This window comes from Mustela lutreola, chromosome 5 (assembly GCF_030435805.1).
Source record: "Mustela lutreola isolate mMusLut2 chromosome 5, mMusLut2.pri, whole genome shotgun sequence".
Lineage (NCBI taxonomy): Eukaryota > Metazoa > Chordata > Mammalia > Carnivora > Mustelidae > Mustela > Mustela lutreola.
Window position 1 is genome coordinate 42,920,028 of NC_081294.1, and position 21,064 is coordinate 42,941,091.

The following is a 21,064-nucleotide window of genomic DNA, read 5'->3' on the forward strand; positions in this document are numbered from 1 at the left end:
GGTCTCTAGATCTCCTGGAATCTGTGCTTTACACAGCCTCCAGCGCCCAGTTCTAGACCCACAGGATCCAAGGGTGGTGGGTGTGCCGGGGAGCTCTAATCAGCCAGTCTATGCAGGCAGCTCTGATGCTCACAGGAGCCTAAGGACACAAAGCCCAGAGCTGAGCAGGAATTGAGCACATGGAAAATCCGAAGGCTGGGGCTCGGGCAGCTCCCTCCTCAGAGGCCACTGAGCAGAGATCACCCTATGGTGGGAGAGGACAGGAGCTGGGAGACAGACACAAGAATTTCCCCTTCCAAAAGCAGAGCAGGGAGGCCCAGGGCTGGGGTCAGGCATCCGGACTGAGCTCTGGAAAAGGGATAGCAGGGTCAGTGGGGTTTCCTGAGTCAACAGAAACTGGGAGAAGACAGCGAAAGGGGGCAGCTGGGAGCACAGGACGGAGGGAGAACCCAGGACTGGGGGAGACACCAGGAGACCCGGGTTCCAGCTTTCCTATGAGACTTTAGGCAAGTCCCTTGCCGCACTGGACCTCAATTTCTCTATCTGTCACACGTCAGGGTCAGAACAGGTGTTCTGTTCATTCTTCCGGATGCCAGGACAGCCCTTCCACTATGGAGGCCGGAAACAGCGCCCTTGTATCTTGGTAACACACACCCAGTTCTGGTCTGGCCCAGGCCAGAGCCCTGCTTTGAGTCCAACCTGATACAAACCTGGTCTGCGGCAGGATGTGGCTGCCAGATATGGGTGCAGAGTCTGGGCAGAGTGGGAGCGCGGTGGCCAGAGCTGTGGAGAAGCCAGATGAGCTCACATTGGGTCCAGTGAGAACCCCCAAGGATATGCTTCTCTAACAATGACAAACTGGAATGCATCCAAATGGAGCTGACAACACGTGGAAGGAGCCCCAAACCAGATTACAGGAGCTACTGTTAACAATCGTTGGTCAGCCTCAAGAACAGGCAAGAAAACCTGGCTGCTGCCTTCAAATCTCTGCCTTCAAATCTCGTGAGGCAGAAGCTGCTAGTGTGTGGTCCGCAGCCTCGGAGGGCAGGCTTGTGGTTAAGGACTAGAAGTTCCAAGAAGTTTCAGTTCAACATGAAGTAGAATTTCAGAACTATCCCAGACAGAGATAGGCTGCCTTACCCTAGAGTTGGGGGTTTGGTGGTGATAGTGAGTTCTCCGTCACTGATAGCATGCAAGAAAGGCAAACTTCATTTTGCAGGTTGGATGGAGTGATCACAGAGAACCTTCAACTCTGACAGTCTATAATTCTATACAGCATCTTTGATGTTCAGCAAGTTAAGCCCTCTGGTAAGCGTAAAGTTCAGGTGGTGAAAGCCACCAGCATGAACACGACCTCGGAGGGCTCTGTTGAATGTTCTCCAGGTTGTGGTACTTTGGGGTGAATTTCCAGAGTCCTGTACTAAAGCCTTTGGGGTAGACGCCTCAATTTTCCTCAAACTGTGAGCTGCACCAGGCCACAGTGAGTAAGGCAGAAGCCGCTCAGACAGAAGCTGCCCAGCCATTCCTTATGTTGGGGCCTCTGCTAGGATGGGAGTCAAGAGCAGCCCTGAGGATGGCCCAGGCTTTCCTGACCACACGTGGTCTCACCTTGCTGTAGGGACCATCACATGCTTTCCAAGGGCCTTCGGGCTTTGTCTATTTCTGATTGAGTGGTATCAGTCAGAGTGGTCCTCATTATTTCTGCTTCTCTTAGAGAATTTAGTAATCAAAGGCCCCGTAAGCGTTATCTAGCTCTTGGGTGCGTGGGGGGCTCAGTTAGTTAAACATCTGCCTTTGGCTCAGGTCATGATCCCGGGGTCCTGGAATCAAGCCCCACATTAGGCTCCCTACTACACAGGGAGTCTGCTTCTCCCTCTGCCCCTCCTCCTGGTCATTCTCTCAATCTCTCTCTCAAATAATGAATAAATAAAATTTTCAAAAAAAAAAAAAAAGTCACTAGTTCCTTTCCTGTCCCCTGGTTTCCCTCAGCCACAGAGTTCTATCACACCCATTCTGGTTGAGGAATGCTTCCTGGGACCCAGAAGGCAGGGTTGGAAGGATTCCTGAAGACTGTTTATTCCAATCCCCGCTTCCTATTTCCAGATGGAGAAACTGAGGCCTGGAGGTGGGCCTCAGATGGGTGGGTGTCAGAAGCCACAAAGCAGGGGAGCAGAGCCCTAATAAGAATCCAGATTCAAGGGGGAGCCTGGAGGCCCTTCCATTTCCTTTATGCGTACACCAGATTGATCCCCATAGCCAAAGCTGAGAGGACAGACCAGATCTGGGGCCTCAGGGGACTCAGGTCACACCCCTGTGCTGTATCAGAGCTGCCTTTCCGGTGTCTAGACTCAGCATGGGTGGGGCCCCGCACCAGTGGTTTCAGAATCTTAACCACCCCGAGGCAGAGCCTATTGGCTGAATGGAGAGGCAGGAAGGAGGGGTGGGGTGGTGCGGAGGCCCAGAGGGCCCCCTCCAGAAGGGGGAGGAAAGGCAGGGCCTAAATGTTCAGGGCTGTTGAGAAATAGGAGCATTCACACCCAAATCACAGAGGCGCTGTTGGAAGATCACCGTAAAGACACAGGTCTCAGCTTCCCTATCTCTAAGATGGACGGGCAGAAGCATTTCGCCCAAGTAATGCCTGAATTTGATTTCATTTTCACCGTGCTAGGGACACTGAAGATTTAGTTCACCTCATTCATGTTTCAGCATGTGGTGTCAGCATCGCCCACTGCCTGCCCCGGGACAGGGTGGGCCTAACGGTTTGAGGGCCAGCCTGCACCCCTGAGTTCCGCTGCGGGGCACCGCGGATTCTCGGAACACCTGTGATGCCCCCAGCGCTCCCCAGGAAGGGCCGGATGTGGTCTCTAGTGCTTCTATCTGGTCAACTGAGAAGTGAGATCTCAGAGGAGGACAGAACCACTTCCCTCTTCAGCACCAGCCCGGCGAGGTCTTGGTGGACTGTGAGGGAGGCCTTGAGCATGGGGCCCAGCCCTGTTCACAGACAGTGAGAGAAAGGCTTTCCGATGCACAATATCCCTTGTCTTTCTCCCCAGAGCCCACGTTTTCCTGTCCACTACAAGCTTCTTGGGGTGTTCACAGTTCTGGTCAGCTTTGAGGGCCTGGAGCTGGCAAAAGCCCTCAGCACCAGGTCTAGCATTTGGGTCCGCCTGAGACCCTGAGGGAGTGAGACAGAGAATGAAGTCAGCGGCCGAGGCAGAGGAAGAGACATGCTGAGGGCTGAGATAATATGCCAGATGTCTACCGCCCTCTCCAACCCAATGGCAAACTCCCACGTGGGGGTCTAGAGTCAAAATTCGGGCTTGCGGGGGGGCGCCTGGGTGGCTCAGTGGGTTAAAATCTGGGCCTGCCACTTGCTGTGTGACCTTGGGAAAGTACCTGAACCTCTCCTGGCTATGGTTGCTTCTTCTCTGTGGCCTGGAGTTGGGCAATGAGCATACATCGCAGTCCTTCTAGTGTTGACATGCTTCGGATGTAGGAGAAGGGGCAGAGTGAGGTCATCCTGCCACCTCATTCTGTATCAGTCCCAGAGGCTCATTTGCTCAGGGCAGAGCAGGGCAGATGATCTGACACTCAGCTGTCAACCCCTGAGTGAAGAGAGCTTCCCCAGAGGACAAGAAAAGAGGCGCCCTTGCTCAGGAGGACCCGGGTGGTGTCCTGAGCCCTTCCCACCACCCCCTGTTCTCGAGCAGCCCCTGTGGGGAGGCAGTAATTGCCTGGAGTGGGGGGGGGGTGACGGGGAGTCAGTAGCTCCCCCCGGCCCCAGGTTATAGGCACGGGGTCCCACACCCCCGCAACCGCACTGCCCACAGAGAGGCACACATTAGCGAGGACAGCCATGTCTCCCCGGGGATCTAGGGTCATGTCGTTTGTAACAGGGACACACTGGGAGCCAGCTTCATGTCTGTCGTGGGCCTGCCTCGACACACGAAGGTACGTGACACTACACAAGGTCACGCATAAGTCTCAACCATGGAGGACATTTTGCCTGCAAAGTTAGAAAGGCATTGAGTAGAACATGGATGGATATGCAAAATAAGTCTTTTTTCTCGGTACATCAGTGCACACAAATGAACAGAGAAAAGCCCCTAGAAAAGCACAGACGGCCAGCACTTGTCATTTCTAGAGAAAGGACAAAGACTGTTGTAGCCAAGGAGGGGGAGATTTAGTATTACCCAAATTCTTAGAATTCTTTAAACAAGGATGTATTCATGTTTTACTTGAGTGCAAAGGATTAACAACAAGAAGACATACCTCTCTTGAAACCTAAAATCAGCCAAGGCAGTCATTTTACAGATGAGGATGTCAAGGCCCAGGGGGAGGACCTCCTAGCTCAGATCCCCAGCCAGTGAGCGGCAGAGGCTAGAGTCAGAGCAAGGCTGACTCCCAGGGCGGCGCTTTCCCCCACGGGAGCCGAGGCTGGTGGCCGAAAAAGCCTCTGGGCCTTGCCCAAGCACCTCTTTGCTTGCCACGCTCCCCACTCTTCTGGGGGCAGCCATGGGTCCAAACAGGAGGCCTTGGGGTTCTTGCTGCCCACTTTGACTGACGGTGGAGGGTGAGAGCAGGGGTTGGGAGTCATTAACCTGAAGATGTACAAGTTTTCCAGTGCTGCTGTAACAAATTACCCCTGAGTCGGAGCTGTAAAACAGAAATGGGTTCTCTCACAGTTCTGGAGGCTAGGAGTCCAAAATCAAGGTGTCGGGAGAGTTGGTTTCTTCTGGGGGTTCTGAGGGGGAATCTGTTTGATCTCTCTCTCCCAGCCTCTGGCGGGTGCCACAAATCCTTGGTGTTTCTTGGCTTGAGTGTCTGCAGCACTCTGAGCTCTGCTTCTGTTATCACATGGCCTTCACCCTGTCCAACTTGTCCTGTTCTTATGAGGACAACAGTCATTGGATGAAGGCCCACTGTAATCCAGTAGGACCTTGTCTTAACTGGATTCCATCTCCTAAAAAACCCATTTTCAAATAAGGTCACATTCATAGATTCTCTGTGTACCTGAGTTTTAGTGGGGGTGTGCATTTTACCCACCCCAATACAGACAACTTTTCTAATGTCAAGGCTACATCCTAAAGGAGTAGGCAGTGGGTAGGGTTGGGGGAACCGTGGAGAAGTGGCAAGGAGGTCTACAAGGTTCCTCCTATACTCAGTGTACAGTGGGGGAGAGGGAGAAGTGGAAGTAGGTCAGGCTGTACATCACTTATCTGGGGGAAAGCCTGGACGTGGGATGGATGTTTTATGTATTGTAAGGCGTTTGGCCTAGATGTTCTGGAAGATTCAGGTTTGAAAATAAAGTGACAAGATAAACGATTCCTAGGGATTAAAATTCACCTGGCAAGAGAAGTAGGATGACTTGTCTTCAGGTAATGGACAGATTTAGATCTACACATGCTAAAGATGGATGGGGTTTTTTTTTTTTTTTTTCTCGCTCCTACTGTCTGCCCACGCCGGGCTCACAGGAGCTCCTCCTCCCCCACCTATGGGTCCTGCTCTCCCTGGTAGTCCATCAGGGCTCACAAGGTTCTGAGGGTGGAGGATGCTGAGGGGACAAATATGGGAACCCAGGGGCCCCCAAGATGTCAGAGCCAGAACTTGGGCCAACCATCGGGCTCTCCCTTTTACTACGGCCGGGGGTGGGGTGGGGGGGGGGAAGGGTTGTCTCTATAATTTCCAAGTTTCTTTTTTGAACATGAATGTTCACGAATGTTATATGAAGACCTTTGAGAACCCCCTTGCCAGGCAGATTTCAGGCTGTTTTTTACTAGCTGATCTGTGAACACTGAGAGATCAGGGGGCATTGCCTCCCCCCTTAGGACCATCACCAACTTAACTTTCATAGCAGCCTGCTTCTGGGCAAGTAATGTGAAGTTTTATCTTTTCTGCCCTCTTTACAACAAAAAGGACATGAAGCATGGGCCCCAAACTCAGCATCCAATTGAGGCAAAGATGGAAGTCTTTAGGTGTTGGGGGACATATCCTACCCTTGGGGGACCTACACTAGCCACCTGGGAATTCAACTACAAAGGAAAAGAACAGAATTAAAACTGCTTACTTGTACAGAAAATGTGTTGCCAAAAACTGTGTCTCTAAGGCAAGGATTATCATAAAGTTTTCTTTCTTTTTTAAAAATTTTTTAAAAATTTTTTATTTATTTGACAAAGGTCACAAGTAGGCATAGAGGCAGGCAGAGAGAGAGATGGGGAAGCAGGCTCCCTGCTGAGCAGAGAGCCTGATGCGGGGCTTGATCCCAAGACTCTGGGATCATGACCTGAGCCGAAGGCAGAGGTTTTACCCACTGAGCCACACAGGTGCTCCATCATAAAGTTTTTAGTCTTGGGCCACTGGTACAGATGTCCTCTTATACAATAGAAATCTGGCTTTCAACCTCACAAGATTTTCAGAGTGCCTGTATATGGAAGCTGATACTGGATTTAGCTGGGAGGATTTTATGGGTTGGGCAAAAATCACCAGCTCAGAGGCTACATACACACCATTGTCTCCATGATGCTTGGAGGACAGGGCTCAGGGCCCAGGAAAGTCAGCTTCCTCTCAAGTTCTTCAACTGCCCAACCCTTGGCAAACCAAGCTGAAAGGTCAGATTTACCCTGTTCTATTGCTCAGGTGTCAGGAGCCCAGACTTGCCTCTATCCCACTCACCCCCACACAAGTGTCTAGCCCTACCCCGCTAACCCTCAAAGCCCAGCCAAGAGGCCAGCTCTCCCAGGAGGCCTTCCCTCAGACCCTCCGCTCCCCTCTGAGCTCAGAGCCACCCCTCCCCCACCCATTAGGATGAAAACCTGAGGATGCTTATGAAGAATGAGGGTAGGAGTGGGGAATGCAAACAACCAAGGGTCCAAATCAGTTACACAAGCCATGGAGCATGCACAGAATATTAGGTGGACATTGAAAGTCATGTTTCCATGGACTGTGTAAGAAGAAGGCCTCCAGCAAAATATTAACTAGAATATAACCTCTTCAAAATATAGTCCCAGGGGCACCTGGGTGGCTCAGTGGGTTAAAGCCTCTGCCTTCGGCTCAGGTCATGATCCCAGGGTCCTGTGATCGAGCCTCGCATCGGGCTCTCTGCTCAGTGGGGAGCCTGCTTCCTCCTCTCTCTCTGCCTGCCTCTCTGCCTACTTGTGATCTGTCTGTCAAATAAATAAATAAAATCTTTAAAAAATATATATAGTCCCAATCACATAAAAATAGTCACCCTTATGTATATTTTATATATATATATATATATATGAATGACACTGAAATGTACATAGAGGCTATATCTTAATGGTGATTTTTGAACTTCTTTGTATTTTCCTAAGCTCTGAAATTTTGCCTTAAATATTATAATAATCAGAATTAGAATTTTCTTTTTTTTAAAAAATTTTTGTCATTTATTTGATAGAGAGAGAGTACAAGCAGGCAGAATATAGCAGGTAGAGGTAGAGGCAGAAGCAGGCTCCCCGAGGAGCAAGGAGCCCCATGTTGGACTCAATCCCAAGACCCAGGATCATGACCTGAGCCGAAGGCAGACACTTAACTCACTGAGCACCCAGGCTCCCCAGAATTAGATTTCTTAAGTCGAATCCTAAATATTTACTAGTCCGGGGCTCACATCCCCTCTTCTAGTCTTGCCAAAATGTCACCTGACTTCTGCTTGAACTCCTCTGGAGATGGGAATCTTGCTACCTTTCTTCCTCATGAGAAGTAGAATTTGGCTTCCTTTAGCTTCACCGGACACAATTCTGCCTTCTGGAACAACAGAGAGCAAGGTTGCTGCCCATGTCCCCTTGGCAACCCTTCAGAGGTTCGAAGGCAACAGCCAGGCTCCAGGCTTCATGTCCCCAACCCCAAGGACATTATTATCCCCCTGTCTCCCACATCCCTGTTTGCTTTTGCTGGGCACGATTCAGGCAGCGATGTCCGTGAAGTATGATTACGTCTCCCTCTGGCCTCACCCACATGACCTCTTATCAAGGGCATGCCGCTTCCCAGTCAGTGTACCAGGGGCTCTGCTGCGTGCCTTCTTTCAACTAATCTTTAGAGCAACCCTATGACCCAGGAGCTAATCTCACACCTCTCTCACAGATGAGGAAACTGAAGCATGGAGGAGCCAAGTCCTGTCCACAGCCACTTAATGGAGTGCGACTGAGCTAAGACTGAAGCAGCACCGAACACCCAGCCCGCTGTGCACAGGAAGAAAATGAACGCAGGACCCCGGCTCTAGAGCCTACCCCTTCAGTGTCCACGGTTTGTTTCGGAATTCTGTGTGCCCCTGCGGGCCTCTTCCAGGTCATTCTCTTCTGCATCCCTACCTCGCTCACTGGCCTGCTACCCAGAAGTGCTCCTGAAAGGCTCCTGAAAGACCGACCCACTGAGAACCCGTTGCCTGAGGCCCAGCTGTGGAGCTGTGGGAGCTGTGCTGAGCGGGTTTTCGGACTCTCTGCTCTGGGCTGTGGTGCTGCGGCCAGAGCCAAGTCCTGGGAGCTGCGGAGTTCCGACAGTACACCAGGTACACACACAAGGGGTTGACCATGAGGTACTAGGTGACCCTCCCCGCCCGGCTGAGGGAGTCCTGTAAGCTACTGGGGATGGAAGGCCCCTCTGGACTCCCATGTCATTCCTTTAACCAAGTCCACAGCAAATTTCTTTCTTGGCCCCTCCCTCCCTCAAGTCTTCCTGGGGACATGACCACATCACTCAGGGTCTCAGTCAAGATGGGTTTAGGAAGGACCTGACAGTGCCAATGACTCCTCAGCACCCACCTGCCAGGGATTCCCACTTAAGCACTCATCAGGGTTTCAACTCATCCCAGTAAGGCCCTGACTTAGCCTCAGGCTGGGTCTCTTGGCTAAGTCCACCAGACACAGGAGAACTACAGGACTCAGCAAACCCTCTAATCCTTGAATTTGGAAGGACTGAGAGGTCCTAGTGGTCAGTCCCCAGCTGGGGTAGTCCCCACTGAGCACGCTGGGTTCCTTCCTTGCTGCCGGCCACCTCTACTTTCCTCTGGCTCAGCCCCAGCTCAGGCTCTTCTCTCTGCCTCAATCAGAACTCCTCCCAAACCTTCAACGCTCAGTCAAGGCATCCCCACACCTCTTCTTCCCCCATCCAAGGAGTCTTCCTGTATCTCCCGAGGCTGGGTGAGATACCACTGTTGCACGCTGGCCTGGCCCCTAGCCTGGCTGGTTGGCTCTCACTTGCTCACTCAAATAGTTGGGCAGCATCTAAAGGAGGCGATGAGCACCAGAGGGAGGTGCAGAAGACCAGGCTCAGTTGAACAGCTTTGTCATTAATGGACCCTACGAAGCTGGACGCATCACTCCTGCCTGAAGCTCTGGGACTTCACCTGTGGTGTGGCAAAGAGCCGGCAGCTCAGTCGAACTTCCGGGGCTTTTGTAAGGCCCGTGGGATGTGAAAGCTCTCTGCAGAGTCCACTCAGCGTGAGTCATGGTTGCCATGACCTAACCCTTCTGCAGTGTGAGCTCATTTTTGTACATCCCTTCCTTGGGGCCCTGTATCCCCGAGAGGACTGACAGCTGGTGGGGATGGCCTTGTGAGCTCAGGCCTTGTGGGGTTTGGATGAGAAACTGGGCAGGGGCACAGTCTGGAGGGATGGAAACAGGCGTGAACTTCAAATGACCTGACTTATAGGTCCTGCCCCACAGGGGCAGGGGCCTGGCATTGCTGGGGCCGGGAAGATTTGCCAGACTGCCCTGAGGCAATGGACTGAAAGCTTTAATGCCAAAAGGCTTTGGAATCAATAAGAAGCCACCAGAAGCACAGAGTAGGGATACAGATGAAGAGCAATGGACTAGGGAGCTGGACACCTGGGTTCCACTCTAAGTTACTCTGTGACTTTAGTCAAGACCCTTCCCTTCTCCAGGCCTTATCCTCTGATCTGTGCATCAGCACAGGTGGTACCCCGGGGCCCTTTTCCAAGGGGATAGTCTGTGGGGGCTTTACTTGCCCTTCACAGCTTGGGGGGGGGGGGTTGTCCAGTTCAGGCTGTGCCAAGGACAAACAGGGACAGCTGGTAAGGCTCTTGGAAGGGCAAGGAGGCAGGGGAACCCATGCTCACTGTGGAAGTGCCAGGCCTGGAATGGAGCCCCTCTTCCAGTCTCCTTCCGACCCCGCCTAGATGGAATTCACTCTTGGCCCACTTTGCAGACAGAGATGTTGACACAGATATAGAGAACACAGAGTCTCAGACCCTTGGGAATCATCCTGCTCATCTCCCTCCCTCTCCATGTAGAGGGAGAAACTGAGGCCCTAAGAGTGGTAAAGGCTTGCTCAAGGTCATTAACATGTTTATGGTAGAGCCAGGACTGATGTCCACCCATCGCTGGCTCAAAGCAGGCTCAGCTTTCTCTGCCCACCATCCCTATGAGCCAGCCCTCCGCTTCCACGGCTGCAGGCAAGCCTCAGTTTCCCTGTTGGAGTAAGGGAAGACCAGCAGGAGGGTTTCCCCATCAGAGCTTCGTGAAGTTTTTAGGAATAAAGGAGGAGCCAGAGGCATTGTACTTGGGGTGAAAACTCTTCTCTCTGAACTAGCACAGGGCAGGGAAAGCTTGCATTGGCCCCAGTAAAGCAGGAGAGAGAGAGAGAGAGAGAGAGAGAGATTCAAGTTTTATGAAAAATAACTACTTTTGGTTGCAGTGTGGGGCCTCTCTGGGTCTCCGAAGGGACTGCTCATCAAGTTTATGGGACCACCGACTCCCACCTGGCTGAAAAGCAAGGAGTAGTAGGCAGAAGGGTTAGAACTTGAGGGTCCTCCCTTCCTCCTCTGCGCCTCGGGCGTCCCCCCGAGGAAGTTGTCCTCTGGCTCCAGGCTCCGACCTTCTGTGCTGGTCAGAAACCACGGGGCACCTGGTCCTCCTGTCAGAAACCCGAGTAGAGTCTCCCCGGCCCTAACCCAGCTCCGAGGCCCCTCGGGGGAGGGACAGGAAGGAAAGGAAGGGCAGCAGCAGGCGGTAGATCTCCTCCCTCTCTGGCCCCTCCCAGTACTCCCAGGACAGCCCACACGCACCGGCTCTGGGGCCTGAAGAGGTTTGAGACCAGCGCTTCTCAAAGTTTAAAGCCTGTTGTAATCACCTGGACATCTCGTTAAAAGGCAGGTTCTAGGTTAGCAGGTCCCGGGCAGAGCCTGAGATTCTGCATTTCAAATAGGTCCCAGGTGGTGCCGCTGCTGTAAATCCGTGGACCACTCTGCGAGTAGCGGCCGCGGAGACTCTGTGCCTCAGAACGATGGGAAAAGCGGAGGGCCCAGAGAGGTCAAGTCACTTGTCCGTGGCCACACAGCTAGCAGCCCCAGACGGAAGCAAAAGGGCACCTGCCATACAGCCAAACATTTCCCCACTGGGGCAGCCGGAATTAGCTGCGCTTCCCGGGCCCAGGGGCCGTGTTGGTAAACTCGGCTGCCCCGCGTGGCTCAGCCCCGCACAGGCGCTAAGAGCGCCGCCCGGCGGAGCTTTCCCCGCCTCCCTCCACGCCGGCCTCCCGCCGTCCTCCGCCCGGCACCCCGGGACGACCGGAGGGGGCCGGCGGCGCCGAGAGTCCCTGCGGCGGAGCGGTTCCGCACCCTCCTCCCCTCCCGAGGCAAACTTCGCCGCCGGCGCCCATTACCTTTTTGGGGGCTTTGCAGCAGCTCAGCGTGCTGTGTCCGCAGCCCATCCTCCTCCGGGGACTCTCGGGCGCCGCTTCCTAACTCCGGCGGGGCCCCCCCGGGGGACCCAGCCGTCCCGGCCCCGCTGAACGCTGCGCGCCCGCGGGCCGGGGCTGCCGGCGAGACCCTGAAACTGAACCTGGAAGCGCAGACTTGAGCCGGAGCTGGGGCGGCCGCGCGCCGTAAATACCCGAAGAGCAGGGCCTTCGCGAAGCCCGCGGGGTTCGCGGTGCTGCCTCCCAAGGCAGGTGACCAGCATCTCTGTAAATGATAACGACCTTGGGCCAGGGCAGAAGAGTTCCCTAGGAGCAACGGATGCTTTTCCGGGCCCTCGCCAGAGAAAAGACCTGGAAAAAATTTAAGACAATTACTTAGAGAAAACACAACAGCTACCATGTCTTGAGCTGCCGGCTACATTGTACATATTACTTTATTTTTTTCCATCTCCTTGCAACAAAGATAATATTCCTTACATATTACAGGTTAGGAATATGAGGCTCAGAGACGTGATTTGCCTAAACTCACATAACTGGTGAGTACTAGAACTCAAATATATTCCAAATAAAACTGGAATTTGTTGAACCTAAGATTTGAACCACTTCCCTACAAATACATTATGATACTTAGTTTAATCGTAATACCTCCTCACTTCTGAGTCAATAGTTCTTTCCAGCTCACAAGCATCTGTAACACTCTGCCTTAGATAAATGTTACCCATTACAACTCATTGGGAAGCAGATAGGCAGATGCAGTGGGAATAAAGGACAGAACATGCCACTGCCTGGGGGAGAGAACTTTCATTTACCCCCACTTTGTCACTACCTGAGGTTTCTGAGAGTGACAATGCCACAAAACCACACCTAACATTGAAAATCAGTGTGCATGTGTCTCCATGTGTCTATTAGCAAATGATACCAGGCCAGAGACACTTGGGAAGGTGTGCAAACGTGAAAGGGACTTACAGTCATGAATGAGGAAAGAGTCTGACACTACAAAAGAACCCCCACCCCCCCCACAGATTATAAAGCCAAGTGTAGTGGATTCTAAGGAAGGAAACTAAGGACCTAGCTGATATGAAGTTCTTGGAAGGAAGAATAATATAGGACAGTGGTTTACAAAGTGTGGTCCCCAAATCAGCAGGATCTAGACTACCAGACAGTTTTGTTAGAAATACAAATTATCAGGCTCCACCCAGACCTACAGATCCTAGACTCTGGGGATGGGGCTCAGGAATCTACAGTTTCACAAGCCAGGCAGGTGATTCTGAGCCCTGCTAAAGTCCAAGAACCACTGCCATAGGACGTGTTAAACAGGTAATGAGAAAAGAGTGTCTCCTTAAATTTACAATGTTTATTGAAACCGTGCTCAGGAATTAAATAAACCAACAAAGAGAAAAAACCCCAAACAACCTAAATATATAGGAGCTTGGTTAAATAAATTAAGATATATCTATAAAAACAGAAAGTTATGTAACCAGTAGAAATACTGATGAGGATGAATTTTTTCAGTTTAAAGAAATAACATGGGTTGCCTGGGTGGCTCAGTTGTTAAGCATCTGCCTTCAGCTCAGGTCATGATCCCAGGGTCCTGGGATTGAGCACTGCATCTGGCTCCCTGCCCAGTGGGAAGCCTGCTTCTCCCTCTCCCACTCCCCCTGCGTATGTTCCCTCTCTTGTTGTCCCTCTGTCAAATAAATAAATAAAATCTTGTTTTAAAAAAAGACAAGAAATAACAAATCCATTCCTATTTTTAAAAAAGTATTAATAGTGATTACCTCTGTACAGGTGAGGTTTCAGATATTAAAAAATGAGTATATACTTATGACTATTGTACAACAATCACAATTGTGAAAAGAAAGTTTTTAAAAAAAAATGTTTCTAAATCCATTCATGAGACTGAAACTAGTTTTTCACCATCAAGTGAATACATGAGTTAGTATATGAAAACCTGAAGAAAGAGACAATGACTGTGAATTAACTAGGTAGAAAAGAAAAAAAAAAAAGCCGAAATGGCCAAAAATGTGTTGGAAGATCATAATTAGGAATTGCCCTGTTTGATCTCAACCCATTGCTTCCCCTTTTGGAGAGTTTCCCATATGAACACTGAAGACTTGCAGTTTCCAAAACTGATCTGAAATGTTTAATGCCAACAATTGAAGTCAATGGCTTGGGCTGGCAGGTGGGACCTGGGAAGGCAAATGCTCCTCCTGGAGCCTCTGTTCTCAAGAGCTCTTGCCTCCAGCTTCTTTGAGCTTCCTGGGAGACCAGTGCAGTGACTTACCGTGAGTGAAGCTAAGTGTTGCTCGCACCGCAGGCCCAGCATGGGAAGGCAGGGGGCTCTGCGGCACACAGACATTCTGCACCAACCTCTGAGGCAGGCATCTCAACACCAGGCCTTCAAGTTTTGCCAAGACATGAGAAGAGCGTATACAGGGAATGAAGCATAGGGTCTTAAATGGGTCAACTCAGAAGTGACACCTGTTAAGTCTTCTCACATTTTATCGGCCAGAGCAAGTCACATGGTCATGCTCAACTTCAGGGGGATGGAACGGACAGTGTGTACGCAGAAGGAGAGGAAAACCAGAAATACTGGTGAACAGCAGAAATGTCTCCCATAGTGAGCCATCAACAAGCAGGTACGGTGTGCCCATTTCTTGGGCAAATAGGGTGACCAATTCACCCTGGTTTGCTCAGTATTTCTCCACTTTTAGTTCTGAAAGTCCCATGTCTCCTTAGTCCTAAAACCGCTGGGATGACTGGTCACCCTTCAGGCACGGCATGGTCAAAGTACAAGGAAAGGAGACTCAGTTCTTGTCCTTGAATTAGCTATAATCTGCTATTGTTTTCTAATGTTAGGCCTATACATAGAAAAAGAGAGGGAACAATACAAAACAGGATATAAAGCTAATGCTTAGTTGTGGAAAGTATTAGTATTAAAAGAAGATAAGAGACCGTGGTGGATAGGGTTAGGGAAGGAGGACTTCCTGGAGGAATACCAATGCCAAACGATGACCATGCTGAAAGGAATCCTACCATCCCATGTTGGTTTCTGTTGCCTGCAACTAAGACAATTTTTTTTTTTCAGCGTAACAGTATTAATTGTTTTTGCATCACACCCAGTGCTCCATGCAATACGTGCCCTCTCCAATACCCACCACCTGGTTCCCCCAACCTCCCACCCCTGGCCCCTTCAAAAGACAAATTTCTTTAATAATTTCCCTTCTAGGGGCGCCTGGGTGGTTCAGTGGGTTAAAGACTCTGCCTTCGGCTCAGGTCATGATCCCAAGGTCCTGGGATCTCTCTGTTCCGCAGGGAGCCGGCTTCCTCCTCTCTCTCTCTGCCTGCCTCTCTGCCTACTTGTGATCTCTGTCTGTCAAGTAAAGAAATAAAATCTTTTTTTAAAAAAAGTATCTAAAAGAATAATAATTTCCCTTCTAGGTGTTTGTGCAGGCCATGTTTTTGTCCTTCCAGCAATGGAGAGATTACTACCCATCTTCCCATTTCTAGGGGAAGAGGAGAAGCAGGGGGAAGCAATTACAAGAGGGAGGAAGAACATGAGTCCAGGCAGGGTAGAGATGGAGGTTGGCGAATTGGGAAATGAAGAATTAGAGTTGGTGGCTAAGTTGCATATAGGGGGACAGAAGTGGGGGACGGGGTGGGCTCTTTTGGGAAAAATTGGATAGAACACTATGGGGATTATCCTAAACTTCTTTCATAGGAGAAGTACAATATACCCATATATAAAAAGTTTTGTCTAGAATTTCAGGCAATTCAGGGGCCCCCGAAGCCCCTGCAGTAAGACTGCATATGCAACCTCAGTTGAGAACCTTTGAACTCAGTGATGCTAAGCGTCTTTCCAGCCCTGAAAGCTTTTTCTGTTCAGGTTCTTCTAACTGAACTCAGCTGTTCCCCCAGCATGTTGTCTGCCCACAGTGACTTTCCATGTCACCTTTATCTGTGCATTATAGTTCCACTAAGCACCACAAAGCAGCTCAAATGCCCTCTCCTCCTGAAAGCCTGTGGCACCTGTTCGGCAGCTCTCTTGGCACACATGTGGTTTTCTTCTGAGTTATACTTGTTTGTGGGCTCTGTGTGTCCTCCCTCCTGAAGACTAAGGGTTATGCAGCTCTGTCTCCTCCCTCCTTACCCGATTGTGGCAGAGACTTCCAGTCACCTTACTCATCCTATTCTCCAGGGCAGCAATGTGTGGGCTAAGGGACTACTTACCCAGCCCCCCTTATATCTAGGGTCTAGGGGTGACTGGTGATATGTAAAAGGAAATTACTGGTTGGGGCATCCAGGAATATTTTTTTTTTTTTAAAGTGAGAGAGAGAAGAGAGACAGAAGGAGAGGTAGGGAGAGAATCCCAAGCAGGCTCCATGCGCAGCACAGAGCCAAACACAGGGTGGATTGCATGATCCTAAGATCACGACCAGAGGCAGAATCAAGAACTAGAGGCTCAACTCACTGAGCCACCCAGGCACCCCTCCAGGAACATTTCTAATAAGGAAATGACTCATCTGGGAAGAAGGCTCCCCCTTTTCCTCGACCCCACCTCCTCTTCCTGCCTGGAATACAGACATGATGGCTGACTTCCAGCAGCCATCTTAGTACCCTGAGCAAAAAGATAAAAGGAGCCCAGATCTCTGATGAATTTATCCAGCCCCCATACCAGCCTTGATCAATTACTAATTTTTTCACACAATAGATTAAAAAATAAATTTGTTTAAGCCACTGCCATTTAGATTCTGTCACTAGCAGCAGAATGCAATTTCTAACCAATTCATAGGTCACTAATTAAGGTTTATTATATTGAACTTAATTGGAATATTTTCCTTTTAGAGACCCCAAAGGAAGTGAGGAAGTGAGGTAGGAAGTGAGGCTCTGCTGAGAAAAGTTTGTCAGGTCTTTGATGGAAATGTTTTGATAGCTTCCTCTTGGAAGTATATATAATCGAAAAAGATAAGAGAAAACCTAAAATTTTTGAGTCTTCAGGCTTTTTGTTGTTTTTAAGTCAGGTCTACCCTAAGTTGGGACTTGAACTCATGACTCTAAGATCATGAGTAGCATGTTCTACTGACCGAACCAAACAGGCACCCGAGTCTTTAGGCTTCTACTGGAGTATTTCTCAAGGAATGGGCAGGCTCATGTGCTTTGGAATCCTCTCGAGTTCTCATTCTTTTCCTATCTACAAGGAACTGGAGAACAGAGTCAAAGAATTTTCATACTAAAGTTTGAGCCTTATGTCTCCAGTGGTTGTGGTGGGTCATCATCTCACCAGAGAGTCGAGTTGCTACATTAATTATATTAAATTGTGTTCAACTGACTTAATGGGGAGGTTTTGGAAGGGAGAATGGAGCCTGAGTAATGCTAATTAGTGAGAAGCCACCTCTGCCCATTTTCCCAGGAGTCCCGCGGCTTGGGATTTGTGGCTTCCATAGGAGACCAGGCAGTAAGATTCACTCTACCATTTTCTTTACCAAGAGTTGATTCATGTCAGTAATCTAGTTAGTGCTTTCTCTGTTGGATAACGTTCAGAAGGAAGTTCTCAAGGATCTTATATGTAACACAGAGTAGGAGAAGCATAACATCACGCAGGGATTTTTCTCTAAGGAAAACTGCCCAGCATGGTAAGTGGGCTCTAGGGTCTGGAAACTACAAGTAATGAACATTTCTTCACATCAGTGGTTCTTAAATGTGGTTCAGTGATCAGCGGCATCCCCATCTTTTGGGAAACTGTTAGAAATTTTTGCCCTTCCCACCCTCCCAGACCAGCCGAATCAGAAACGCTGGGTGTGGGGCCCAGGCATCTGCATTGCACAAATCCTCTGGCTCATTCAGATGTGTGCTTATGTTTGAGTAGCTCTGACCTTTATGTCCTCTTCATGTCTGATGGTGATTTTTTTTTAAATGGATATAGAGATAAGGTAGAGAGAGTGAGGTCCAGGGCTCAGTGAGTCTATGCGTCAGCTCCCTTTTCCATGGTTGAGACATCCTTGGCCGGGTTGATGTCTAGGTCACCCCTTTCTGTAACCTCCATGTGAAACACAGGGGACTGTGCTGTGGCTTCTGAGCCAGGCCCTGAGTCATCTCACCTCTAGAACTAAGAGTGAGTCCTTCTGCTGAAAGTCCTCTGATGAACAGTTTGTTGATTTCAATGTACTTGAATGAGCAGGACTGCAACACTGGCTGGGGCTTTCCGGATCAGAGATGGATATTCACTTCTCTGGCTGCATCCAAGTCTGAAACGGACCTGCCCCCTCATCCCCCTTATCAGAGGATGGTTTTTCCCTTCTGCATGCTCCCCATGCCATTCCGTGTCAAACATATTTACTGTATGTCCTTGTTGGGTGGGATCCCACCTTCTCAGGGCCCACCTCATTCTTCAGTTTGAAAAATGAACACTTGTCCACCTATGTCAACTGCTATGGATTCACAATGTAAGCCACCCTTTCCCAACAGGTAACGGCTCCATGCCCCGCCCTCCAGTCCTCCTAGCCCTGACACCACCCTCCTTTTTCCATTCCAGTGAGACTGTCTTACCTGCAGGAAAGTAACTGGAGTGAGAGTCAGAAGATGGTGAGGATGGACACTTGGCTTTCCAAGTCCAAAACTAGAACACGTGATTTGACGAATGAATTTGTGACATTTATATTTTTTATTGACCTCTCCAAACAGTTTACGGGGATGAGGAAGTCAAATACGGGTAAACGGGAATGGCTCAGAAGAACTGTGAGAAAGGATGTAGGTCCAAGGGTCAGAACCAGGTCAAGATCCTGCAGTCCTGGGATTAAGCCCCCATGTCCCGTTCTCCACTCAGCGGGGAGTCTCCTTCTCCCTCTGCCCCTCATCCCACTTGTGCTCTCTCTCTCTCAAATAAATCAATAAAATCTTAAAAAGAAGAAGAAGAAGAAGAAGAAGAAGAAGAAGAAGAAGAAGAAGAAGAAGAAGCTTACCTTACCTCTGCTCCAGGTAGACAAGTAATGTAACAAGGGGTACAGAGAATGCCCTGAAGCAGAAGGAGACACGAATTCCATCTGGGAGAGAGCAGCTCAGGGCAGGCTCCACCAAGGATGTGATGTTTGAGGGGGGCTGGGCAGATTAAGTAAGGGTTCTTCCTGTCAAGAAAATAATGAATGTAACTAAACTTAGTGTGGTGATAATTTTTCAATAGATACATGTATAAAATTAAAATTAAAAAAAAAAAAAAGAAAGAAAATAGGGAAGGTCTTTCAGGCCCAGTGCCATGTGGGTTTTCAGGGAGGGCTCAGTGGCTCAGTGTGGCTGGAGGTCTGGTGAAGGCAGGGAGCGAGGGAGGTGCAGATAGACAGGCAGGAGAGGCCTTGAAGGTCCAGCTTTGACTTTGTCCTGTGGGCAGTGGGAGAGACACGATCAGACTGGTGTTGCAAATGGTCACTGGGGGCTCTGGTGGAGGGTGGACAGAGAGCTCGGGAGAGAACTGGTGCAGGTCCAAAAGGCACTTCAGACCAGAAGGATGGCAGCCCCCAGGTCCAGCTCAGCCCTGCCCTCACTGAGCTCCCTGCCTGCTATAATATGGTAACTACGGCGGGCCCACGGCAGAGTAGGGGTGCCTCCAGTAGGCGGTAGTAGGCGGTAGGCGGTGAGTGGAGAGCAGTTTCCTCCCCTCTTAGCCTGGGAGGTGGCAGCTAGCAGCCAGCAGTGTTGTGGTTACCAGGGCCTTGGGTTACAACACATGTTTGTTTTCTAAAAAACGTTGCAATACCTTTTAAATCAGGGCCCTGGACAGGATCCAAGGACAGTAGCAAGGACCAGCCCCTTGGCACTTCTTAAAGAAGCAGCTGCAGAGGGTGCCAGCCTCAGGAACCTGGATTTCTGGAAGAGCCTGAGTTCAGGCAGGATTGGAACCTGGGGCAAGGCTGGAAGCAGATGGTATCTCCAGCTCACCCCATTCCCTCTCTTCCTTCCTCAAGGCACTTTTGCATCCAGAGGACTTAAGGTGATCTGTCTCCCAAGCTGTCTTGAAAAACCAGAGGCAGCAGGTGGAGACATCCAGGAATCTAAAGCCCATCTCCTTGGGAGGAGAGACCTTCCAGTTGGTCCAAGATTCAGGAGTCTGGTTTGAGAGGGAGTGAGCCCCCCATGGAAGGAGGTATGTAAACAGAAGTGAACATTGGTAGAGCATGTTGGAGAAAGCATGCAAAGACCTGCTGGGGTAGGGGTCCTGAAACAAGGGATACTCACATCCATTTTTATTGCCACAGGAAGAGATCTTCGCTGTGGTCCCTTTTCAGAGACAGAAGTTACTTCTGAACTGGGTAAAGACTGAGATTCTAGACACTTCCATCTGGTGCACTGTTGGTGGGTATGTAAAATGGTGCAGTCACTATGGAAAACAGTGTGGAAGTGCCTTTAAAAATTAAAAATATGGTAATATGTTCCAGTAATTCCACTTCAGGATATATATCCAAAAGAATTGAAATCAGGATCTCAAAGAGATGTCTGCACACCCATGTTTATTGCAACATTATTCACAATAGCTAAGGTATGGAAACAACTCAAATGTCCACTGACAGATGGACTACAAGGGGGAATATCAGCCTTGAAAAAGCAGGGCATTCTGCCACTTGTGACAACATGGTTGGACCTGAAGGACATCATGTGAAGTGAAATATACCGGGCAGATACCACACGAGTCTACTTATATGTGGTGTCTCAAATAGGCAAACTCATAGAAGCAGAGAGTAGCGAGGAGGTGGTTCTCGAGATCTGTGGCACAACATTGTGCCTAGAGTTAACAATCCTCAGGATGCGCTTAAACGTTTGCTAATAGGGTGGCTCTTATGTTAAGTGTTCTCACCACAAAAACAAAAAGAAAAATAAATGAGCACTAGGAAACTTTGGGAAGTGATGGAAATGTTTCTCCCCTTGATTGTGGTGATGGTTTCAGGGGTGTATGCATATGCCCAAACTCATGGAATTGCATACATTAATTATGTGCAGTTCTTTCTATATAGATTATACCTGAAGAAAGTTTTTATTCATTTTTAAAAAGATTTTATTTATTTATTTGTGAGAGAGGGAGAAGCTGGCTCCCCAATGAGCAAGAAGCCCAATGTAGGATTCGATCCCAAGACCCTGGGATCATGACCTGAGCTGAAGGCAGATGCTTCACTGACTGAGCCACCCAGGCGTCCAACAAAGTTGTTTTTTTTTTTTGTTTTTTTTTTTTTTTAAGACTTTCATTCTGATCCTTGGCTTGCTACTGATTTGCATTTTGACTCTGGATAACTCACATGCACTCACTTCTCTGTCCTCACATCCTTGCCTCATGTTTGACCCAGTGCCTGGCACGGAGTGAACTCAAGCAAAGATTTGTTGAACAAATGATGAATGGATTAATTGACCG

At 49.6% G+C, this 21,064-nt stretch overlaps 1 protein-coding gene across 1 annotated transcript in view; it reads right to left on the reverse strand.

Moving 5' to 3' along the window:
- Window positions 1-11,960, reverse strand: part of CCDC69 (coiled-coil domain containing 69) — a 36,086-nt gene extending 24,126 nt beyond the window's left edge. Inside the window, 2 exon segments of the mRNA XM_059174079.1 lie at window positions 11,638-11,727; window positions 11,730-11,960. Coding sequence (XP_059030062.1) covers window positions 11,638-11,727; window positions 11,730-11,936 — 297 coding nt within the window. The 5' untranslated portion in view covers window positions 11,937-11,960.
- Window positions 11,961-21,064: the final 9,104 nt, after the last annotated feature.